At 41.7% G+C, this 25,968-nt stretch overlaps 1 protein-coding gene across 2 annotated transcripts in view; it reads left to right on the forward strand.

Annotated features, from left to right (window-relative positions):
• The window catches only part of ERBIN (erbb2 interacting protein), a 172,718-nt gene extending 149,679 nt beyond the window's left edge, over positions 1 to 23,039 (forward strand). The window contains exons 20-28 of one of the 2 annotated variants that reach the window (XM_075269806.1): positions 1,255 to 1,369; positions 1,679 to 1,862; positions 2,960 to 4,475; positions 7,976 to 8,119; positions 13,091 to 13,204; positions 15,136 to 15,225; positions 15,727 to 15,819; positions 16,913 to 16,987; positions 18,606 to 23,039. In XM_075269806.1, coding sequence (XP_075125907.1) covers positions 1,255 to 1,369; positions 1,679 to 1,862; positions 2,960 to 4,475; positions 7,976 to 8,119; positions 13,091 to 13,204; positions 15,136 to 15,225; positions 15,727 to 15,819; positions 16,913 to 16,987; positions 18,606 to 18,713 — 2,439 coding nt within the window. In that variant the 3' untranslated portion in view covers positions 18,714 to 23,039. The remainder of the gene's footprint in view (positions 1 to 1,254; positions 1,370 to 1,678; positions 1,863 to 2,959; positions 4,476 to 7,975; positions 8,120 to 13,090; positions 13,205 to 15,135; positions 15,226 to 15,726; positions 15,820 to 16,912; positions 16,988 to 18,605) is intronic. The other variant, XM_075269807.1, reaches the window with a different exon arrangement.
• Positions 23,040 to 25,968: the final 2,929 nt, after the last annotated feature.

Consider the following 25,968-nt stretch of genomic DNA (forward strand, 5'->3'; position numbering starts at 1 on the left):
GAATCTGCCTTTATTTGGTGAGGGTGGCCTGTGGGCCCCTTGGCCTTAGGGGCCCAGTTGCAGCAATGACCCCCTGCTTCCCCTATAGTTGTTACCAGGTTTGGTGATGCTTCATTTAAAGCGTGTGGGTATGGCAAAGACAGCTGAATATAGGAAAAATATCATGCAAGGGCGGGTTCTCCGGTCTCCGCTTTGCAAGTTTCAATCTTCTGCCCAGGAAACTGGACAGGAGACAGAAGTCGACAGTCAGTTTTGAAACCCATTCATTTGAATGGGTTTGCAAAGTGACCACTCGTGAGCGTATTCTGCCTCTCCGCCGCAAAAAAATTTTTTTTTAACCTGTGAAAAAGTCGGACATGCAAGACTTTGTGTCCGGTTAGAAAAAAAAAAAGAAACTGTTTTGGCGCGGAGACCAGAAGACGGGCAGACACTGTCTGCCGGGTTTCCATCTCCTGTCCAGTTTCTCAGGCAGAAGACTGAAACCCACAAAGCGGAGACTGAGCGCAGATGTGAACCCAATCTAACTTGTATTTTATTCATTTAAATCCTTGTTTTTTCTATGTTTCGGCATCTATTGGGTGATCCACATTATTTGTTTTGCAGTATATTACTAAATTTATTAATGACACAAATACTGCCAGAAAATCAAAAGTTGTCCGAAAGTTTAGTTTCGTTTTAAGTATAGATAATAAAAAAAATATATATATATCAACATAACCAAAAATTATTTAATAAAGCACATTTATCATAAAAAATAGGTAATTTTTGGAGGACTTATTTCTAGTTCACACGGGGGCAAGGAGGCGGATTTTGACAGCGGATTTCGCCTCAAAATCCGCCTCCATACAATGGTGGTCTATGGAGACCACTAGCGTTCTTTTCTCCGCTAGCGGCATGTTGCCGCCAGCTGAAAAAAAAAAAAGCAAGCTGCTCTTTCTTTAGGCGGAGTCCGCGGCTTGCCGAGCCACGGCTTCTACCTGGCAGCGGCAACCTCTCCGCGTCACTTTCAGTGCCAAAATCTGCCCCACTGCCCCCGGTGTGAAGGAGCCCTTATGTTGGTGCTGTAGAAGCAGATTACTTAGTGACAGGTTTCCCCACAGATAACAGCTGGAGGTCTGAGCCCGGAAACACATCATTAACTGCTCATTGTTAAAGGATCATTCTAACAAGTAGGGATTATCCAATGTGGACAACTCATTTGATGTGCACACTTTTGATGATTTTCTGACATACGGCATCATTTCTGTGCTGCAGGAGCCAGAAGACCTGTCTTACGATGAAGAAATGAAGATGGCAGAAATGCGGCCACCGCTTATAGAAACGTCAATAAATCAACCTAAAGTCGTCGCGCTGAGCAACAACAAGAAAGGTGAAAATTAGTTTCTTAGTTGTTATAAAAGTAACCATGGAGATCCTAGCTGGACTGTATACAGTTTTTATATTCTGTGTATAAATCTAGCTTCCCTATGGATACATAAACTTCAGGGACCTCATCATATTGCTGATCATTTCCACCATAAATTGCAGACTTATCATTATGATTAATAAATAATTACAATATATTACTTGGCTGTGTTACATCTCAGTCTTTTCTGCTTTACTCATTGAATTTGGATGAAGTGCGCTGCCGTCTTGGAAGTGTGCCGGCGACTAATTGTTGTGATGTATTGTCTTTCAGATGATATTAAAGATGCAGATTCTCTGTCGGATGAAGTGACCCACAATAGTAATCAGAACAACAGCAACTGTTCCTCACCGTCCCGAATGTCTGACTCAGTCTCCCTAAACACAGAGAGCAGCCATGATACCTCCCTGTGCTCGCCCGAAAAAGAGTCCAGAAATGCCATGAGCCTGAAATTAAGGTAAGTGTATTCATGTGATATCCCAACAGCGATGCAGTGAATAAATAAAACTTAACTTTTAATAAATGACTAAAATTAGTCTGACCCAATTTTGGCTGTTCCTTATATATCATTGCCCATGGTCGACCCAATGGGTTGGATTCAAACCATCTACTGGCTGCTCCTTGTATACCATCGCCTTTGGTCCTTACAATGGTTTGGATGTGAGCAGCCTAACACATTACAGCGTCATCTTTGTGCTTATGTCTGATGAAGGGTTTATCCCAAAACATTGCTTCACAACGGATGTATACTACTGGATATTCTTACCGTGATACTTGGTGTGAACCAATGTGCATTTTAAAAATGTTTCGAGCCTTAGATTTGTCTGCTTTAAAGAATTAGCTAATTAAAGATACCGTAGTCTCTCACTCTGGAGGACCTTGCTGTCTTGCATTACATTGACTGCAATGTTTACTTTCCAAATTCCCCTGCAGTGGTGGCTGCACCCCTACCCACTACCAGAATTCCCCAACAATTAGATTGTGCCAACAGGTCGCACTTTCTGGTCCGACTAAGGCCCTATTATACTGACAGATGTTTGAGTGATATGAGAAATATTTCAATCGTCACTCATTAATATCAGCATATTACACTAACTGATGCAAAGTTGTCCCTGTTTACATAGGACAGTGTGTTGTGGATAATCCTGCACAATGTCTTCTGAACCTGCTAATTTTGGTAAGACTAGCTGACCATGTAATGTAGGAGTTCCCCAGCTCTCTTTTGCGGTCAAGAAAATTAGCTCTTGGCTGAATAGGCCTTTGGTCAACCGCCATCTAAACCACATGGCCAACTTTGTTTGATATGAATGTTCCTGGGTCAAAGGAAGCCTATAATACATGGCTAGGTCATACATACTCGCCACCTATTTTAGTTCATATGGTGTCCTGCTAAAATTTCATATATAAAGGGGGCAAAGTTAAGTTCCAAGAACAGGCAAAGTTTGCAACATAGATGTATAGACTGGTTACATAAAGTGTGTTCATTCGTGTTTCAGTTCCACTCGACATCTTAACAATTGTAGGGCTTCTAACTTATTTTTATTCTATTTTCAGGCAAGAAGATGAAAACTTAAACAACATTTTACATAACGGGAGCAAATTAAATCCTGTCGATGAGAGAGCGATAACAGAGATTCCATCACCGAACAGTGAAGAGGATTTAGTCCAAGAGAAAAGAATACAAAGCACCAGTGAGATGGCACAAAATCTGAACCAGATGAACATAAACAATAACCTAACGGCAGAAGATGGCAGGTACTCCGATACCCTGGAGCGGTCACTGATCTCCCAAGAAGTCATATCGGAAAAGGGATTTACAAATAACAACGAGAAACGAGAGACTGAAGTGTTGGAGAACAGAAAAACATACCCGGATTTATGTGCAATCAACAAAGTCAATGGCCATTCTCTAGATGACCAGATGTCCCCAGACATGAGTGACGCATTGAGAAGTGCGTCAGAGGATTCAGTGCCTTCATTCGATATGTGTGTTTCAAAAAGTACCGATGATTTATCTCCCCAGCTCGGAGATTCAATGAGTTCTGTTGTCAAATCCCACAGTATAACCAACATTGAGACTGGTGCATTGAGGATTTATGACATCCTTAGTGACAGCGGTTCTTCACAGCCATCATACATTGGTAAATCTGCAATAGCAGGTGCTGAAGGACAAAATATTGTTAGGAGCAAGTCGGCCACTCTTCTATATGATCAGCCATTGCAGGTTTTCAGTAGTTCGTCTTCCTCTTCAGACCTTGTATCCTCTGGAAAAAAGACAGTTTTCAAATTTGATTCCAATCACAACCCAGAGGGGGCGTACCCTATGAGAACCGCAACTGCATCTCAGATGCCCGCTGTGCCTCAATATAATGTTCAATATAGTTCAAGCAGTGCTTCAGCGAAGGACGGTCTGTGGCCTCAAAAACAGAACACGTCTATAGACCAAGGAACTGTACCACCTCCACGTTATCATATGTCAGACAGCATAGATAGCCCCAGCTATGCCAAACACCCTGCCAACATGAATTTCTCTAATCATAATAATGTGCGGTCAAGTAACATGTACAGTGTGCCTCAAAGAGCGGGACCAAGGCACGTAGAAGCATGGACCATGTCCCCAAGTGACCGAGTCCTTCAAGCAGCTAGTCGTAATACACTTCAAAGACAAGGCAGCGTCTCCTCCAATGCCTCTATGACGGTGGCTGATACAGGACCTGTCAGGAGGGTGGTTGTACCAGATGGGGACTATATGACATACAGAGAATTACATTCGATTGGAAGACCTTCACACATCATGGCAGGTCCACAGAGACCCATGTCAGCTAGGACATACAGTATTGATGGCCCTAATGTACCAAGACCACAAAGCGCACGTCCCTCTGTTAATGATATTCCCGAGAGAACAATGTCTGTCAGTGATTTTAACTACTCTCGGACTAGTCCCTCCAAAAAGCCAAATGCTAGGGTTAATTCTGAGCATTCTTTGCTGGACTCACAAGGCAGGAGTAAAGTCCCTCATGATTGGCGAGAACAGGTCTTACGGCACATAGAAGCAAAAAAACTTGAAAAGGTAAGACAATGAGAAAGATTTGTAATGTGCAGGGATCATTGTAGAGTGGGGGAGTTAGTGGCTACCATACAATCTCTCATCCTCAATACCCACAAGGGTCAGTTGTTTTACGGGAAGCCAATTTACCCATATTTTTGGCATCTGGGAGGAAACCAGACGAAACCCGCGCAACCTCTGACTGCAGTGCAGTTCCATTGGATGTTTTTGATAGGCTTTTTGGTTTATTGGCATGTTGGAGTAACAGATTATCAAAGATATGTTTTCAGATTTTGGTTGAAAACGTGAGACATAGTCTTTACATTGTATTTCTATTATCACGTTTTCACTTTATTAAACTATATCTGTTCAAATCATAGGTGGGCTCCCCCCTGTGAGTGTGATGTGGGTGAGCAAAATACTATAGGTGTCCTAATACTATAGTAGTACCTTCATATAGGTCTGGGCGATTATGACCCCGATTAATCAGACATTTTATGTTGATTACGATTAATGCCAATTATTTAGGTCATGTCCCTTTTACACTATGAGCATGTATTGGGTGATATCGTGAGCTTCGTCTGGCAGTTTCATATAAACCGAACATGGCCAAACCGTGCTATTATACTGTGGGATTGAAGAGACCTCATAGTATAATAAGCAGAGGCCCAGTGGAGGTGATCAAATCTAAAAAACAGTGTTATTCACATGTCCTGGGCTCCGGCGTGACTCCCTGAACAATGAGGCCGTGATTGGACCTCAGTGGTCACATGTGTCATTAAGTGTCATGACTTTTGTGACCATGTGACTGGCTGAGGTCCTATCACAGGCTTCAGAGGTCCCAGGGGGTCACACCATAGCCCAGGAGAGGTGAGTACATTGTTTCATCAACTTCCCAGAGTCCATTATACTCAAGGGTCTGAAGAGACCCCAGAATATGATAATGGTTTCAATTTGGCCACGTTCGGTCCTGACAAAACTCACAAATATTGTAATAACCGATGTGAACAAAATCACATTGGATATCCTGGTACGTTTTTGCCCACCATCCTATCTCTCTGAACACACGCGACTATTCTAGTAAGGTCTGGAGGGGCTGAAATGTCAGGTACTGGTCGCTCTACTTGCTTTGACGTATCTGCTTTGGAGATATTTAATAAACTTTCACTTAATTTGCATCATACGGAGAAATTCTGGGAACAAAAACAGAGGTTAACCTCAGACCGTGCCTAATATGTCTGAAGTAGATTTGTCTTAATACTTTATATAAGTGAAGACATTAAAAGCTTGTCGAGAATTAAAGGATGCTAGTAGCGGGCGGGTTCCCAGCGCAGAACTTTCTTGGCTCTGTAGAGTCCTGTACTAGTAATTGTCGACTTTGTTTCATTCCCAGGTCTATTATTTTTCATGTGTGTTCTCGTGCCAAAAACTGTTTGTTGCCAGAGGCGAGCCAGCCATCCTCTAGTGAATAATCTGAGGTTAATGCTGTGTGAAAGTACAGCGCGGGATGAGTGGCAGCAGAAATGGCGTTTTCTTTCTGCCTTTGGATTCTCCTCTGAGGGTTTGGGAATGTTATTAATTGCGGCGGATTATGTTTATTACTCCACATCCTCTCTTGTTTGGTCATGTCTAGTCATTGCACATTATACGCTTATCTTTACCGTGCACATCCAGCTACCTGAGCTTATGAGGCATGCTGGTTCCTGTTGTCGATTGCTATAGGTTATGGATTTTCATAGCCTATCCTGACCTCTAGTGATCCTCTATATAATGAATGTTCTTTGGTACACTTTCGTGGTCTGTTATAGGGTTTTTAAGGTGTATTCATGGCAGAATTTTTGATATAATCAAATGCTTTTTATTTCAGCATAAAATTCGGATCTCTATATCTCTAGCTGCGGGTAGGTTGGTTGCATTTATACCATGCAATACTGCCCCCTAGTGGCAGCTTTTAGATATCAAATGGACCTTCGTAACAATGCAGGAATTGAAATGACTAGATGTTTACCAACAATCAGGGGTGTAACTTAAGGCACAGGTTGCACCCTGGCCAAAGAGTCCTGGTAGCCCCTTAAGGCTCATTCACACGGGGCAAGAGGGGGCGGATTCTGACCCGAATCCACCTCAGAATCCGCCCCCTCACAATAGAGGTCTATGTAGACTGCTAGCTTAATTTTTTCCGTGAGCGGTGTGTTCCGGTTTACAGAAAAAAGAAGCGAGCTGCCCTTTCTTCAGGCGGATTCCACAGCTGAGACAGCCCCGGCGTCCGCCTCACGACAGCACCCTCTGGACTAGGCCCGTTCATTTGGGCCTACTCCGGAGCGGGAAGCCGCGACAGTCACGCCAGGCACATTTTGGTCCTATTCTGACGTGGCTTCCTGCATCAAAATCAGGACCAAAATACGCAGTCCCATGCCCCGTGTGAACTAGCCCTTAACGTGTCTCCATCCAGTGCTATAAACAATACATTAGTTAGGGGCCTGGTACAAGTTTGCCTTTGAGCCTAGTAGCTTTGCTAAAAACTCTCCTAAATGACCCTTACATTTGATTGTGTCTTGGGTCCAATGTGAAAGGAATGGAGTTGCATTACGACCCCGAGGAGGGTGCTGCGACTTCTAGTCACCAAAAAAAAAAAAAAAATCACTACTGGATTTTGTTTTGTGACTTGAAGTCACAGCACCCTCAGGGTTACAGCGTGACTCCATTCTCTTACATTGGAGACCAAAGACGCCATGTACACCTTGCCTAAAGGAATCCATTTTTTTCAAGATACTGTGCCGTGCCTTGTGCGAGGCCTGGGGCTGTGCATGACACAGGAGTTATGTTTTTGTGTAACTTGTATCAGAGTCATGCACACCTGCCCTAGGCAGTACACATTGATATAAGGCCTATTTAGTAATGCAGTCACATTATAAATAATCTTTCACAAAGCTATGCGTTATTTTAGTTGACACTGGCAACTAATTCTGGTTGACGACAGCAGAATTCTGATTTCAGCTCTGGATTATAATATGGTGTTCAATTTTTATGATGACATTGGGTTGCAAATGGAAGTCTTAGAGATGGAGCAGCTGCCGAGCATGCACGCCACCACGCCATCCACATGGAGCACTTGTGGTTCTTTGTTCACCTAATTTCTTTGGGTTTCTGCAGTCGGACCCCTACAATCAGACATTTATCCCCTGTCCTGTGCATAGGGAATAAGTGTCACAGGGGGAAGACCCCTGTAATAGGGTGCCAGTTTCTCATCAAAAGTGTGTAGTGTGTACCTCTATGTGTTGTTTGTTGTGTGAACATGTCGTGGATGCTTCAGATCACATACAATAATGGTTATGGGTATACAACTGTCTGCATGTCACCTCTTGGGTTGCAGGTAATAGCGCACACGACTGCACGGCTCTTTGTGTGTACAGTATGTGCATGTGTCGTGTGTACATGTGATGAGTGAGTGTCTGAATAACCCATTGAGTTGTATATGCATGCTTTACTAATCTGTGATGTTACATCTGTCCTTCTCTATTCAGAGCATGCTGTCACGGTCCTTTAATTCCACTTATACCGCAGCTAGCGGTTCTCTGTATGGCAGCTCTAGAGATCTGCATGGCAGCCAGGGCAGTGTTGCCATGAGTGTAGCCGACAGAAGAGGTTCTGGGGTTCACATACTTCGTGTGAGTACTTATAGTAGGATGATAGTAATCGTACAATACCAGCATGCTGGATGTAGTTTTGCATATTATTAATGGAAATTACAGTATGTGCATAAATCAATAGGGTCATCCAATGAAAACTAATATGGCTTTGTATATATATGAGGTTTATGTGAAATGCAATAAAACCTTCTACTAAAGTGTAATAATGAACTGACATTAATAATGATCCTGGATTCCGAGCACAGAAATTACATTTGCATCAAGCTGTTTTTAGTGGATCTCCTCTGGTGCATGACTAGGAAGAAATATAGTCCAGATTTTTGTAAATTTAGGAGCTAATGCAAATTTGCATTTAAAGTACAATATTGTATTTCTGCCCCGGGCCTTAGCATTGGTTGGTAGGGCTTGGGGAGTATTGTTTCTCCTTGTACTTCACCAAAAACCTTCCTCCTAGGCAACCATTACCTTCCCTTGTACAGATGAGGGGCAAGAAGCTCGAAACTGTTGTCTGTAGATGGGGGTTTCTTCCTTTTTGGTCTGGCTAAAATCCTAATCCAAGCCTTGGTCACATACTGACTTGCGGGTCACTTTCCTTTAGGCGGCATCAGAGAGAACGTGAGGGATTCATCAAGATCGGTATATTGTATACTGGTCTTGATGTCCCCTTTTCCAGGAAGGGGGATGAACTTAATTCTTGCCAAAGTGCACATATTTGTCATTTACTCCACAAAAGTCTATTGCCCAACAAATTTTGAGGAAAGTGTCAAGGGAGACGCAAAAACGGCACTTGCTACTAATTAAAGGGTTTGTCCCAGTTTGTCAGATGTTATGGCTTATCTTTGGGCCATAAATATATGATTGTGGGGGGTGGGTAGCCTGAAAATACACTGATCAACTGTACGGGGACAATTCCGGCGCTTATACTCTACATGTGTAGGAAGAACAGCTAAAGTACTAGTGGCCAACCACTAAAAAGGCCGAAGAGCCAATTGATTCCGACCCTGTCTTTGTTTATAGCACGAGTGTCGGAAACAGCCCTGTATATCAAATCGGTGCTGGAACAGGCTATCATTCCCCCATATTCTAGTCCATAAAATCGATATCCTGGACAACCCCTATTTAAAGGGATTCTATCATTCAGATGACATTTTTTTCTAAGTACCACGTCGGAATAGCCTTAAGAGTGGTTATTCGTCTCCTACCTTTCGTCATCTTCTCCATGCCGACGTTCGCCTACATCTCCCAGTTTTTCTCGGTATGCAAATTAGCTCTTTCGCAGCACTGGGGGCATCCCCAATGCTGCGAGAGAACTCTCTCTAGCTCCGCCTCCATCTTCGTCAGCAGCATCCTCTTCATCCTCTTCTTCCAGCGGTGTCTTCTAGGCCCTGGGCCTCGGGCAGAGCAGACTGCGCATGGGAAAATGGCCACTTACAATACTGTGCAAGCGGCCATTTTCTCATGGCCTATGGCCTATGCTCTGCCCGAGGCCCAGGGCCTAGAAGACACTGCTGGAAGAAGAGAATGAAGAGGCCGTTCCTGAAGAAGATGGAGGAGGCGCTGGAGAGAGTTATCTCGCAGCATTGGGGACGCCCCCACAGTGCTGTAAGAGAGCTAATTTGCATACTGAGAAAAACCGGTATGCCAACTGGTAGTTTTTACAAGGAGAACCAATGCCCTATGGTATGGCTGATGCAATATACAGGATTTGCAGTATTTTAAGTGCACCAAATATACTCTTCAAATTTATACCAAATTATCCCTAAAGAGCCCAGGAGAGGACCACCAATTACTTCATTGTGCAAATGTACTAAGACTCCATTCCGTATAATTTCTTACATGCTACTTACTAGCAATACAAAATCCCATAATAGACCATTATTTGGGATTTCCCTTGTTTCTGCTCCCTACACTCTACAACCTGAGCCCCTTATTTTGCTTTTCATGTGAACCCTTTGTGATGTTGTTTGGCTGTCTGAAGCACAAAGTGAGGACATAGACACGAGGATGCTGGACAGGTGACCCCAATATTCTGTTATAACCTATATCAAAAAGGTTTACTAAACTGGACAACCCATATGAGAGGGCTTGTTAAGTTAGACATACTCACAGATACGCCATGATTGTCTATGATGTGGAGACCCTCACCTGGCAGAAGATTTGGGGTCTTTTAGCCACTTGAGGCAGCTAGTAACTGAATGGCGGGGAGACCGCACGGGCTGTATGGAAATAGTAGAGCCAGTTTATAAGTCCAGGATGCGAAGATTGTAACTTAAAGCCATATCCACTATATAGTCATTGGGGGAGATTTATCAAAACTGGTGCAAAGGAAAAGTGAAGGAGTGTTTTCTCCATTTATATACATAAATTATATAGTCATATAGTTATATATTATACTGCACAACACATGTATACCAGCCCGACGGAAGCCAAAATACGTCTACTGACCTCCATCGGCTGAATGGATCCCTATGGATACATCTGATCTACACGATGGGAGCTTTCCCGTTACATATACCAAATGTGCGCTGCAACAACAGTGTGAATACACCCAAATACTCAGATAGTGAAGGTTTTGGAAAATTCCTTTCTGTTCCTAGGCCTCACTGTGTCCCATGATAACCCTTTATAACCCCCATCATTACAGTCATTCCTTACTAACTCCTCACTAGTTCCAGCTTTCTCCTATATAACTGTTTATGTCTCAGTTTGTGTTCAGCATTTTCATGTCGGTATTTTTTTTATTTTTTGTTTAATAAAATACAATGTATTGGATGTATAAGTGTGTGCATGAGTGCAAATAGTGTGTCATATATGCTCAATTTACAGCTGCTAACATGCCTGCATGAGGCCAGTATTATGATCATAGTCATAGCGGGGTCATTGATGGGGGAGAAACAAACCCTTCAAAATTTTTGCTAGGCTTGTAGGTAGGGTTGAGCCGATCTTGAGATTTCAGGATTGATTTTAAAATCTGATTCACAATCATTTTCCAGCCGATCCCCATCGCAAAATTTGCTCGATCGCCAATCAGGATCTGATCTTTCCCGATCGCTCGATCCTAATTGTATATTATATATACAGTAGGCTTGAGCCAATCTTGAGACTTCAAAATCCAGTTTTCGATCATTTTCCAACTGATCCCGATCGTGAAATTTGCTCGATCGCCAATCGGGATTCGATCTTTCCCGATAGCTCAACCCTACTTGTAAGACATAGTCTAGAATCACTGCAGATTATTCATGCACAGTAAAAGCTTCTCCAGAAAACACTCTTTATCTAGATTTCCTCTTACAGATTTTCAGTTCCACCATATATAAGGCAAGCTGGCAATTTTTTATCGCCCTCTTATAGAATGTTTTTTCTGTGCTACAGTCCAGCCCTGTTTTACTTGAATTGGCCCAGATTGCAGACCTAAGCATGGAGTGAATATGCCTCTGTCTGGAAAAACATTATCCAGTCCATGGCGTCCATCTAGAGCCTGTACTCTTTTCATTCTGCTGATCGGTTAGGATTGTATCTTCACCAATTGCACATAGATTGCCCATCCAAAAGATAGATCATAAAGATGTGGTCCTAGAGATCTCCTTTAAAGTAAATGCTTGTAATATTCTTCTGACACGCCATAAGATTGCTGTAACTGAAGGGGCTGTGGATATTGTCTGTGATCAGATCCCGTCTGAGAAAACCAAAAGAAGTCTGTCCCTTATGAAGTCTGAAGTCGGTCATACCCTTTATGCTAATGTTGGTTGAGCCTACCAGTTTTTGTGGGCCAGCTAACCATGTGTAGATGTTGATCCAACTTTACCCCAACAGCTGATGTTAAAAGCCATGGGTGACATTAGTAGTTTCACAGTCCAGTAACATTAATGTGACCACCTTTCGAAATCCAGAATAACCACCTTTGGCAGAGCGGACTGCTGCGAGACGTGCAGGAAGAGAGGGGATGTTGTAATGATGTCACTGAGATGATCAGCCATGCAAACTCCAGTGCTGTGTCCAGCTGCACTAGGTTACGCGGTTGAGCATCCATGGCACGAACAACCCGATCGAGGTGGTCCCACAGATTCTCGATTGGGTTCAAGTCCAGGGAACTTGCTGGCCAAGGGAGTATGATAAACTCATCCTGGTGCTCCATAAACCACACACGTACACTGCGAGCTTTATGGCACGTCGCATTGTCCTGCTGGTAGATGCCATCATCCTGAGGATAAACAATTCACATGTAGGGGTGAACATGGTCCGCAAGGATAGATGCATACTTGTGTTGATCCATCATGCCTTCCACAATGATGAGTGCACCCAGATGGCTGATGACACGTGCCATTGGTTATTTAACGTTGACGTCAAAAGAAGGCGGTGGTCACATTAATATGACTGGACTGTGTACGATGACAACTCTGTTACCTGGTTAAGAAGCCAAAAAGAAATTCATGACCTTCTAATTTATGGCAGAATCTGGCGCAAATTCTATTTCTAGTCTGTGCTAATGTAATGCACAAAGGGCCGGAGATGCATCTTAATTGTCTTCCCCTTCAAGTTGTCTGAACAAAGTGACGGATTACAATATTAAAACCAAGGAGGAGCATAGGACTATGGAAGAAAGGAGCGTTGCTTAATAATCATTTTAAGGCCAGTCACACCCAGTAGACCTGAGTGAGAAGGCCACATCCTGATCCTGTCCATTAAACCTATTATGCTATAACTAAGCAGATCATTATAATGCTGACTCTGGCTTTTTCTAATGAGAATCCCTTGATTTTCCGCACTGAGCTGTAATGAATCTTGTTAATGGATTGAATATAATAACATTAATTTCTAGATGTATAATTCATGTCTTCCCGCTAATCGAGTGTAAATATTTCATGACTGCGTCTGTATATTGTTTTGCTTACTGAATCCTGGGCCACAGGCAGGAGCATTAATACATTATTACACATGGTGTTGGTGCAGGTTTATAACTTGTATATTTGCTCAACTACTTACTAATAGCACCCGACAGCAGGGAGCACCGGAGAACCTGCCCAAGATGATGTGTTTGGACCTGGACAGCAAAACTATGCAACACTGGTTCACAAGGATAGCGCATCGGAGAGTGGAAAGAAGGTAGGCCCCGTTGTATGACTTAAAGGAACTCTAAATGTAGAAATAGATCATGAAATATGAAATATAGTTGCACTCACTGCTAAATACAATTCCAGACATTGAAGACAAGGGTTCTTTGGCTGGAGAAGGAGGGAGGAGGTGAGACTTAGTTTATAGGGCAGGGCTTAAAAATCTCCCCTGGCCCCTGCTGCAGCCAGTTGTCTTACAGCTAGACAGAAAATTATAAGGAGGAGAAGAGGGGTATATAGAGAAGATTTACTTGTATATTTATAAGGTTAAATTGATATGAAGGGAGGAAGCTCGTGAATATATTGTTTTAATTTTGTGTGTTTCGTGTTCTTTTAAGTTTTTCAATTTGGATTTTCTTGCATGGTAAAGATTCCATGTCTGTTCAGTTACCTGTCTTACATAGAGAAGGTTTTAGGGGGGGGGGGGGGGAGTCAAATCTGGCAAGTGCCAAGGAAACTGTTTACATGGGTCCTGAGGATTAGAATCTAGGTGCAAACTAAATTATGTGGGAGTATTATTTAGTAAAAGTAATAAAAAGTAGGATTACATAGTATGGTATTACTATGCGGCCTGCGCACTATAGTATTATTATTGAATATATTGTGTATGTGTGTATATATGTGTATATATATATATGTGTATATATATATATATGTGTATATATATATATATATGTGTGTATATATATATATGTGTATATATATATATATGTGTATATATATATATATGTGTATATATATATATGTGTATATATATATATATATGTGTATATATATATATATGTGTATATATATATATGTGTATATATATATATGTGTATATATATATATGTGTATATATATATATGTGTATATATATATATGTGTATATATATATATATGTGTATATATATATATGTGTATATATATATATGTGTATATATATATATATATATATATGTATATATATATATATATATATATATATATATATATATATATATATATATATATATATATATATATATAATGTGTGTGTGTTAAGTGTCCTGGAATTGCTAAGGCTGGGTGCACATGTGGCAAGTTTGCAGAGGGTCAGCCTTTGCAAAATTTGCTATGAAATCGCTGGTCGCTAATCTACAGTAGCAGTGAAGCAAGTGGGACATACACTGTAAAAAAAAAAACCCAAAAACTGCAGCACATAGCGTGTCTACTATTTCTGCAGATTCTTTAATGGTTTTCAGCTTTTGCAAATTTAGAAAACAGCTCTAGCCACAGAGGTTATGTTTGTCCAGGCCGGATCCATTGTGGGCTATCTCAAAGCAGACCACCACCTATGGCCATAGCCTAAAATTGTTAAAGTGTACCTCCAGTTATAAAGAACTTGCCATAAATGAATAGTGCAGGTTAATATCAGAAACTTTATATCTTATTAAAGAGATCTGTTTCCTTCTCCACTTAGTAAGCGGTTCTGCAGCTCCTTATCTTCAATCTGACTGCTTTGTTTACATTAGATCCATCTCTGGATTAACCTCACACACAGGGCTCTATGGAGAAGGGAGGGGTGGAGTAGGGTTCTTCTGCTGGCTGGTTCATTGATTTATTGCCTCATTCGGTGTATTATCAGCCAGGAACAGCAGCAATTTTTTGAGAGTCTTTTCTAATTCCCCTCTTCATAGGCTAATGTAGAAAAAGTAATTGCCTGAAAAGTGGAGAAGAAAACCTATGTCTTTAATAAGATATATTATAAAATGTCATCTATTAACCTGTACTATTAATTTATGATAATTTGTTTCTAACTAGAGGTACGCTTTAAGCTGTCCAAGGCCTCACTTTCTATAAAACCAGCCCTGCTGTTATATTATTGTGTTTATGGCTAACTTTGCTTTTCAAAGAAACGATTGAAAGCTACTTGTTCAGATATCTCCTGGAATTGACTTTCAGATGCTTTTGAGCAATGGACAGATGAGCCAGCCATCGAGGTCACAGAGTAACTACAGCCAGCTACATCCTCACCATCCCCAGCCAGCTGTGGTAAGGCGCTATCCAACTTCAATGACATGTCAAAACCTCTCATGTTCTATGATGTTGGCATTTGTTGTACAGTTGAATAAGTATTGAGGTATCAGTAACCCCCGTGCACCCCACCTACCTATTCTGTACTGCTACCTGGCCGCTATTTCCCCTAATCCCGCCCAGCTAGTATCAGTGAAGGCACCTGTACTCTTATCATGTGCAATATAGCAGAGAAATCATTAATATGTGACTTCTGTAGCAGAAATTCCAAGGCCCCAGGTGAAATGTCTTCTAGTTTAGATATATGCTTGAGATTTAGTGATCTCCCTTTTTAAGATTACAAGACCTCTTTTGCATAAGTGTGCATGTATAACATGTATATGGGGTTTCTATAGGTAAATAGTTGGCCTAAATACCTACTTTAAATACCTTCCTGTGATTCCTGGGTATACATGCAGAAAATATAGATAGAAATCAATGCGTTACTTATTGTTGACCTGGTTTTAATTCTAATTCAAGGTTCGGGTACGGCTGGTGAAGGATCCTGAGCTTGGTTTTAGTATATCAGGAGGTGTTGGTGGTAGAGGAAACCCTTTCAGACCTGGTGATGACGTAAGTATTCTCCTTCTTGTCACATCGACATTAGTACAACTCTCTACTGTGTATATAATGGTACTGATATTTTTATTGTTACCAGTGTCAAAGCCTTAAAGGGCTAATCCATATCTTTAGAAGTGGATGGCCTATCCTTATGAGCAGGCATGTTCAGCTGCTTCCAAAGGTCAGGATAAGGAGCCATATTTGGCCAAGATGGGAATATCCTTTTAACATGCTGTTACATGTTCAATTGTAGCAGAGCTTGCCGACCACCTCAGAGCGGGTTCACACCAGCGCCTGGTCTCCACTTTAAACAATCTGGCCGGTTTTCAAATTCTGCCCAAGAATCTGGACAGGAGACGGAAACCCGGCAGTCAGTTTTCAAACCTATTCACTTGAATGGGTTTGCAAAGTGTCCACCCGTGAGCGTCTTGTGCCTCTCCGCGGTGAAACCACTTTATTTAACCGGACACAAAATCGGACATACAGGACTTTGTGTCTGCTAGAAAAAAAAAACAAAAAAAACAAAACGGTTTCGCCACGGAGAGGCAGAAGACACTTATGGGTGGACACTTTGCAAACGCATTCAAGTGAATAGGTTTGAAAACTGACCACCTGGTTTCCGTCTCCTGTCCAGTTTCTCGAGAAGAAAACGGAAACCCGCAAAGCGGAGACCGGTCGCTGGCGTGCACCCACCCTTATTTGTACAGGGGTGTCCTGACTGCTGAGCAGGTATTGCGTGAAAGAAGGATCAGGCATGCAGAGTTTCAACATCCTTTGTTCGCACAGAAAGTGTCTGTCTAAATAGACAGAGGGGTCTGGGAGTCACATATTCTCCTCTCCTCATAAGAGCACATGCATACTCGACCAAGCTTGCATGTGTATGAGGGATTTTGGAGTAACAATTGTCTTCCAAACAATGTTCATTTGACAGCTTTCTGTCCAACGTTGGGTATAGCTGCCATATGTATGATTGCATAGTCTTCCATTTTATATTTTTTACCAAATGGGGGGGGGAGGGAAACTCATTTTACGTTTTTCTTTAATCCATCATTGCTTACAAGATTTCTGTGTTATATTAAAGGAAACAACCCTCTTTATTTAACAGGGCATATTTGTGACAAGAGTACAGCCTGAAGGACCGGCATCCAAATTGTTGCAGCCTGGGGATAAAATTATACAGGTAAAGATGCTGTAAATATGGAGTCTGTCACAAGTCTCACTCTATCCCATCCGTCACATCCATCCATTAACATTCATACTCTCCCCTTGTTTCATGCATCTTTTCTTCTGGCTAGTGGCAAGTTCCAGGCAAGTACAAACCCTCCATTCATGTCCCAACCTTCAGTACTTGCATATCATTGTACTGTAGTCCTGAATTCCATGCTGGATATAAGGAGATACCATCCCATATAGAACACAGGAAATGTTACTAGATTGCAGTGCTGTCAGCCATGCTATATATGTTTAAAAGGTTGTCTAGGACTAGAGAAATGAGCTTCGCTTCTCGTTTCCCAGAAATAGCACCACTCTTGTGTTTGGGCTGAGACTGGTATTACAGCTAGTCCCCATTCACTTCACTGGGGAAGGTGGTTTTTGCCATGAAATACTTTGGTGCTTTTAGATGGGTCCAGTGAGCTGTAGAAAATGAGTTCTTGCTGAAGAACGCAAATGTGGGCGACCACAATGTGTAGGAGATGCAGCGGACAGCCGACTAAGCATGTGCTCAGCTCTCTGCATTATAGACTCTGGGTATTACGAAGACTTCTAGAAGTTCGGTTTGCATTTTTAATTCCTTCCTCTTAAAGATACATTAAGACCAGATTTCCAGGATCCAATTTGTTTCCATTGATGACATGCTACCAGGTTGCGCCCTCTCTTCCATTCCTTTCTATTCCTTCATGCTGTGACCTTTTCTTTGTTTTACACACATTTAATTCAATTTTGTATTATGATACTAAAATATTAATATATTATTAATAAAGCTATAACATAAAGCTAAACAAAGAACCATGGGGAGGTATTCTTACCTTTTCTTACCCCTAACTTTCCATTCCCTTGTCCCTTTGGTGTAATGCTGGCCCACATATATATTTCAGCCTCTCTCAATCCCTCCAATAAACCTGCATGCTCAGCCAAGCGAGCTTATGTTCTGAATACGAAGACGGGAGGCCGCCAGGCATCTCTGGCAATGGCTTATCCCCTTAAGAACAAAAACATTGGGCCTCTTTGAAGTCTCCTTCTCTTGCATCTCTTCTCCAACATCTGCCATCAGGAGAAAGCCAAGAGGTCCCATAGAGATTGGATGGTTGGTCGACATTTATTTAGTCTATGTGGCCACCCAAAATCATATGTAATGTCAAATTCTGTCTTCTCAATATAAGTTCATCAATGCATAAGAGAAATTTTGTCTCCTTGGCCCATGCCAGTTTGATAGGGTTCCCCAGGATTGGAAAACATGGCTGCTTTCCTCATTTCAGGAAGTGGCATCACCTCTGTTGGTGACATGGTAAGAATGGGATTGAGCTTCAGCATGGCCATGTGACCAACAGTCGTGATGCCACTTCTCGAGGAGAGGAAAGCGACCTTGTTTTCTAATCTTGGATAACCCCTTCAATGGGAGCGCTCGTAAAGCCGGCGTGTGTACGGCTCGCATGTACGACTGTGAATGGCAGCCGGCGTTACTCCATGTGAAGGCAGCCTTAAACATCCAACTTTTTTTTTTTTTTTGTCCAATAGTTGCTATTCTAGGCCCAGAACACTAAAAACTACATAGAACTATCTTATTTCTCTTCCTGCAGGCGAACGGATACAATTTTCTGAACGTTGACCACGGACAAGCGGTGTTGCTGCTGAAGAAGTTTCAGAGTACAGTCGAGCTGATTGTTTTACGGGACGGAGCCGTATAAAGGAACACAAACGTGAATGGAAAGCCAGCAATGTGTCAAGAGACTTATTAGTATCAAAACTATTTTTCTATGTATATACATAAAAAAAGCAACCTAGAGAGATGAAAAACAAATCTGATCATGCACTTGGATTTTGATAAAACGATAAACAATTTATACAGAGATGAATTGTCAAATACGTGGGTTGTAAACCACTGCGGAGAAAAAAAACAGCCGGGTTCAAAGGCCTTGCCGTCTGGGGTGTTTGAATGTTTGCTACGTCTCGCTCACAAGAACAAACCTGTGCTGTTTTTGTACAGAATGTAGGTTTATTTTTGGATAACGTGTATTAACAAAATCTGTACGATAGATAAAAAAAAAAAAAGAGCCTCAACTGTAGCGATGAGCAGGTGAATGGCAGAGCGGTCTCTTCTGTACGTGTAAGCCTTTCTCTCTTCACACCTGGTATCACTCTTTTTGTTTTTTAATATATTTTTCTGAATCGAAAACCACTTGTGTAGAGTCGGGCACATTGATTTTGACGTTGGCTTTGCTATGTGTAAATGGTTTCGCAAATGGTGACGCAAAGTGGTGCATGTGGTTAGCCGGGTAATGGAGCCACCTGTCCTATCCGATTTCATTCTACATGCAGGAAATAAGTGCTCTTTCCTTTGATGATGGGGGTCTCGCTTTCGGGGTTTTTTTAAGGCACGGACGGCATACTTTTTTTTTTTTTTAATAACTGGGATATCGCTGACTTTAGCTTTTTGATATTTTTGAAGTGTTTTTGCTCAATTTTTTTTATTTTTATGCGCAATTTTTTTTTTTTTTACTCTAATGATAACGTTATGGGAAAGCGTGTTTACGTATATGAATTATTTTTTACATCTGTTCACACGCAATACAAAGGATGCAGTCCTGGCTTGTCTTGACTAATGGATTAGCCAGGATCGGCAGCATCTACTCATAGTGCCTGAATGTTGCTCTTGTAGACATAGCTTTCCTTAGTTTTCCAAATCATCTACATTATTTTTTTTGAGTACCCCAGAGTCTCCCAAATAGACCACATGGGCCAGGTTCATTCACAGGCATGATAAGAGCCTGTACCATTTTTGGGGAATGCAAACCTGGTTCCACTGATATAGGACACCGCTCCCAAATCTGCGGTAGACACGATGACATTAGACCTGCATCTCCTCACCTTCTACATGGGACAGAATGGCCTTTTGCCTTGCTAAATGTCGTAGTGTTTGGTGCTAGGTAACCAAAGCAAGTGCATGGAAATGCAGCAGAATCATGAAGCATTCTTGGCAGTAGCTACAGTCTTGGAGGGTCCCGTGGACCCGTCGTTGGTTAGTAAAGTCGGAGACTAAAGGGCTCTTTCTACAGGGAACACTGAAATGTGAATTACATGTGCTAGAGTCATTAAAGGGTTTCTAAGGATATACTGTTTAGTGATTTACCACAAGCTGCCTTTGTTCCTTAGTATTGTAAATATTTCCAGTTACTTATGATTTTCTTCACAAAGGAACATTCTTCATTTTTATAGATTTTTTTCATTTATGGGTCTGGCGTAAATGGGTTGGGGACTGCAGCGCTTCTTGACATGTAGCTATTGAAGACCAGGGATAAGTGCCATAGATGACCAGTAACTGTTTATTTTAGGGCTAATAGACTTTGTTTTGATGACATTGATGTGACGACACTTGTTTTACTTGCATACATACTTGTGGGCCGGTAACTGCGCCCCAGGGGTCCCTGTCCAGTGTCTGCACATTTTAACCCAATAATTTATTTCTACTCCATTGCAATGACTGATGTGCTGTAGTGGGATACAAGCAAAGTAGGAGTTATAGATAATGGGCCTCACATTGAAGAAAAACTAGCAAGGACAAAAAGTGGAGGAATTGTCTAGAACAAAGAAACCCACCATTAGGTTCAAGATGCCCAGGTCACAGGCGGCACAATAGGCCGATGGGATCCCTGTGGACAGAGAGCCATGTTGTACTGCAGCTGTCTGTCACTGGGGGCCCTGTTGGTCTTGCCTCGCCTCCTGTTGTTCAGGCCAACTTGAATAAAACCTCTTGTAAATGGCATAACCCTATGCAAGGAACGTATATGGCATCTCGTATACCCTTATGGCTCTGTATTGTGGCACCATGGGCACTTATGTTCTTCACATCGGTGCCTCTGGAATAAAATTCCATCTGGAATAAAATATCTCAATAGGAATAAAATATCTCAATATAAAGGCAATATTTGGCAATTTCATACAAAATTGGCAAAACAAGTCAGATAGCCCCAGAAACTTCTTTAAGCAGGGGCATAACAATAGGGGGGGAACAGACTGCGGTGGTACCTGGGCCTGTAAGGTCTCTAGATACACAGAACTATTATACTGCTCTGTTGTCCGGTCCCAGTACCTCGCCTGTTGGGGCTCGCGTTGTCAGTAGCCGTGAGGTTCACGTGACTGCTGAGACCAATCAGTGGCCTCAGCCATTTTTGGAAAGGGTGACATCACTTATATGCATCACAGGTTCCTTTCATTGACCGTTGAGGCCACTTATTGGTCTCACTTGTCATGTAAGCTTCCTGGCCACATCAGTAAGTGGACCGGAACTGTACAATGGAGCACCAGGGTAGGTGAGTAGGAATTTTCATTTGTATTACACCCATCCTGGCCAAACTAGAGGTTGCTCCAAATCCTGGACATCCCCTTTTAATAGGACCATTCTCCTCATGAGAGACCTTACAGACTCATGTGCCACCTCAACCTTTGCACCTTCCCCCCCCTTAAAGACACATCATAGCTAGGGGCCTTGTTAAATATTTTGCAGTGGGGCCCAGGAGGTTACCTTTATGTCTATGGTGGCCATATAATGTATGTAGATCCTACAGAGCCATAATGCGTCCATGTCCCTTTTGTCTTTGCTAGTCCTTCTATGTAAGGTCCTTTCTTCTTCATACCCAGCGGTCACCATCACGCTGCCTTCGGTTCCAGTATTTGGCATTATTTCTGCAGTGGTAATATAGAATGTAATGTTCTGTAAGAAACCCTTTAAGCGCTCTTTATATTCCTTTCCTTAACATTCTCTTATCTTTACATAGGAAGTGACTATTTTGGAATATAACCGCAGAAATTTGCTGTATTTTGTTACAATGTATATGATATAGTGTATAAATATGAGCAAACGGTAACTACGGATCTTCAGGATTTCATCTTTTTAAGCAGTTGTCTAAAGAAGGGAACATGTATTTTTTTATTTTTCTTACACGGCAAATAACATTTCATGTCTGAGAACAGAATCTCCGAGCAATTTATGGTTTTCTCTTATTTTTATTACATGAATTGACTTTTAGCATTTTCCTTCTCTGTGTGAGAGCACAATTCCTAGCGACTTAAAGGGGATGGTTGTGAATCCAAATGACCTATGCATACAAATGGATGAAATGCCTCGGGGCAATAAATTTTCGATATGTTCCTGAACTAACAAATACGGTTCACTGTTGCAGCAGCATTTGAATTACTATGTCTGGAAATGCAGTGTTTGCTATATTAGTGATATTTTATATACCATGACCGGAGAGGTGGGCAACACGTTTTAGGTCGGGGGGCTCCCTAAGGCCCGTCTTTGATATTTATTAACCTTTTTTTGATTTTTGGTCGTCTGGAGGGATAACATTTCACAACTGCTGTATATTGCTTTTTCATAAGAATCAGCATATATTATTTTCCAGGTACTAAGAAGAAGGATTCACGCACCTTACACCGAACAATGCAACGGTTTCGATGACGTTTTTTTTTAACCCTTTCAATTCTCACATGCGTTTTTAAATCCGCTCCATCGCAAAGGAGTCAGAGGTGTCCTACAATACACAGCAGCTATATACCGAAATATACCGCAGCCTTGTATAAAATGTATCGTGAAGTTCTACGAATCCCAACTATGCAGAGATGAACACACTGAAATATACTAGATTTCCATGAGATGCACATCACGCCGCCTCATTGTCTCGTGACATGAGGTCGGTTCGGCCCATCTGCAGATCGCCCACTATTTATTGTGTAAATAGCCTATTCTTTTTTTTTTTTTTACATTTTAATTTTGGACTTGTGTTTTAAAGAACAATGTATATACATTTAAGGCCTTCTATGGACTTGCAAAACTTAGCAATAAAGCAAAGAAATTCAGCCCAGCTTTCATGGTGAGGTATGCTGTGCTCTTTTATTTTTCATGGACTCTTCTTGTCAGCCGCTGTGTAATGTTTTATGATCAGCATTTATTCAACATTCCAATTTTTGTATATAAGTCAATTGTTTCTCAAGTAACACATGAAAATTAGAAAATAAACTAATGCTCTTACAAAGTCTGGGCTTTTTATTTTTTATCCATTTATTTATTAATTTATTTATTTAATGTACAGCATTAGTTTTTGTTTGTTTGCTTGTTTGTTTTTTTATTACCTAAAGTGACTATACAAATAAGGTAAATGTCAACCAAACCTGCTAATTTTGGGGAGTGACCACCCAACCACTGTTGGAGGAAAGGAAGGGTTGGGCATGTTGATTTTCAGCATGTCCGATCCTTTGTTTTCAAGGGAAATAAGCTACTGTTCAGATTTTGGGTACAGAATGGGTCCTGGATTTAATGTAGATTGATTTAGAATTCAAATATTGTAACTATTATATAGATAATACCTATTTATATAGTGCCTACATATTCCATAGAACTTTACAAATAGTAGAGTTCAGAGTTCAGAGTTCAGGGGTAGGGTGGCTCAGTGGTTAGCACTGCAGCCTTGCAGCGTTGGAGTCCTGAGTTCAAATCCTGCAAGGACTTTGCATGTTCTCCCCGTGTTTGCATGGATTTCCTCCCATATTCCAAAGACATACTGATAGGGAAAAATGTAAATTGTGAACTCTATGTGGGCTTACAATCTACATAAAAAAAAATATATATATATATATATATATATATATATATATATATATATATATATATAAAATCTATCATAGAGTTCATGTTCAGACAAATTGAGAAATTACAATTAAAATTCACATAATAGGAAAGAGGGCTTTGTGTATACTTAAATTTGTCCATATTTGGTTATAGCTATTGAATACTGTTGGTGCTGTTGGTTTCGGCATCCAATACGCTAATTAAATGTTCTATTGCCAAGTGGTTGGTCTCAAATAGAGATGAGCAAATACTATTCGAAACTCTAGGTTTGAATACCTCGCTCCCATAGGAATGAATGGGAGCGGGCGAACTGAAAGGGGTTAAGCACCGGCCGGCGCACGGCCGCTTCCATTCATTCCTATGGAGCGAGGTATTCGAAACTGCAGTTTTGAATACTATTCGCTCATCTCTAGTCTCAATCTGCTCCAGCCCAGGACCACCCACCTGACAGTATAGAGTTTAATTAGCATATTAGATGCTGAGAATAACAGCACCGATTGCTCAGGAATAGTGGGGAGCTAGAGAAAAATTCCATCTGTGTCAGAATTAGGGTGCATTCACATGGAGGAAAATGGTGTTGAATTTAGTGGGGAATCAGCATCAGAGTCTGTGCTGAAAAAAAACCTCCCATTGACTTCAATGGGTTCCTTTTTATGCTAGAAGGAGCCCATTGAAGTCAATGGGAGGCTTTTTTTTTCAGTGCCAACTGACGCGGATTCCACACCAAATTCAGCGCCATTTTCCTCTGTGTGAATGCACCCTTAGTGGAGCAACATCAATTGAAGGATGCAAAGAGTTGTAGCTAATGAGAATGGTGAGAGATCCTCTGTAGTCCCACCAGTCGCCTCTCCATAAGTGTCTATTATAGTAAATATTTTAGTATTTTCCATTTAAATTCATTACGGAGCATCTTTTATTAGAACTCTGCATCCTCCGTTATTCCTTCTGGAAAGTTGCTGTTATCATTGTCATTGCCAATACCATGTGCCCCTAGTCTGTATGACTTTATCTGCACAGATTAGACATTTTGGTAATCTATGTTCCTCCATCCACATGAGTTGGATCCAATGCAGATTACCTACTGACAATTTTACTGCAGCTTTTTACAGTCCCAGCAAAATTGAGATCTTAATGCGTCATGCACACAATTTTAATCCATAGCTTGTGAAAGTTTGTTGCATGTTTTTTCCCTTTGACTGCTGGAGACTGCCGGAAGCTATAGCAATGAATGGGGAGCGGAAACAGTTCTGGTCCTATTCAAGTGGTGAGCGAAGATGCAGCATTGCCACAATACAGTGCAGAGGGGCGCATTTCCACTTCTATTAGGCTCACATCTGCACTCAATCACGGTTGGGGGATTTCATCCCCCATTCCTCTTGAAAAATGCAGACAGAAAAGTATGGGGTCGGCAGGTAACCATTTTTTGAGTGTCCAAGTGAACTCGAAGAATGGAAACCTCAATGCAGATGTGAACCTAGTGCAACTTGAATAGGAGCAAACTGCATCTGTCCGCGTCCACTGCTATTGTGTCCAACAGGCAAAGCCAGCCGAACGGCTGATATGTGCAAGGTCCAGGTGTGGGACCCCCACGGAACAGATACTGAAGAGCTATCCTGTGAATAGGTCATCAATATGATACAAGCATTTGGGTCAGAAAGCCGCTGTGACATAGTTGTCAAGGAGTAATAATGGGGTAACGCAACACTAAGTTCTAAGCAGATCTTAGGCTGGGTTCACATGGGGATTTTTGGACTGGATTTTGAGGCGGAGGCCATTTCAGAATCCGGTCATAAAAACAGCTAGCCATGACTGGATGCCGAGGCAGCGCACCAGCATCCAGTCCCGGCATTCCGCTCCAGATTAGGCCCAAATGAATAAGTCTAGTTGGGAGGGAGGTGTCGCGCCGCCGACACTGCGGCGGATTTCGCCATGGAATGAAAGGGTATAAAGTGTACGGCTCCCATTGAAGTCAATGGGAGGCAGTTTTCTGAGGCGGATTCCATGTCAAAATCCAGTCCAAAAAAAACCAAAACGTGAACCCAGCCTTACAAGTCGTCTTCAATATCCTTCACGGACTTGGACAGATGTGTATTACTTTATGTAAATATGTCTAACTCATCCCAACCAAATATGAGGGACTGCTGGGATATAGAATGGCGCGATTGTGCGCCGGATCTGCGGATCCTAGATAAAATTGTAGTGTAGCTGTGACTCATGCCATGGATACATTTCTTTTCTAGACTGTGGCTATAAAAATAATGGCAGATGAGGGGGCGGTGGGTTCCTTCCAACAGATAAATGTCACATTGAGGACT

The sequence above is a fragment of the Leptodactylus fuscus genome, chromosome 1 (genome assembly GCF_031893055.1).
Source record: "Leptodactylus fuscus isolate aLepFus1 chromosome 1, aLepFus1.hap2, whole genome shotgun sequence".
Lineage (NCBI taxonomy): Eukaryota > Metazoa > Chordata > Amphibia > Anura > Leptodactylidae > Leptodactylus > Leptodactylus fuscus.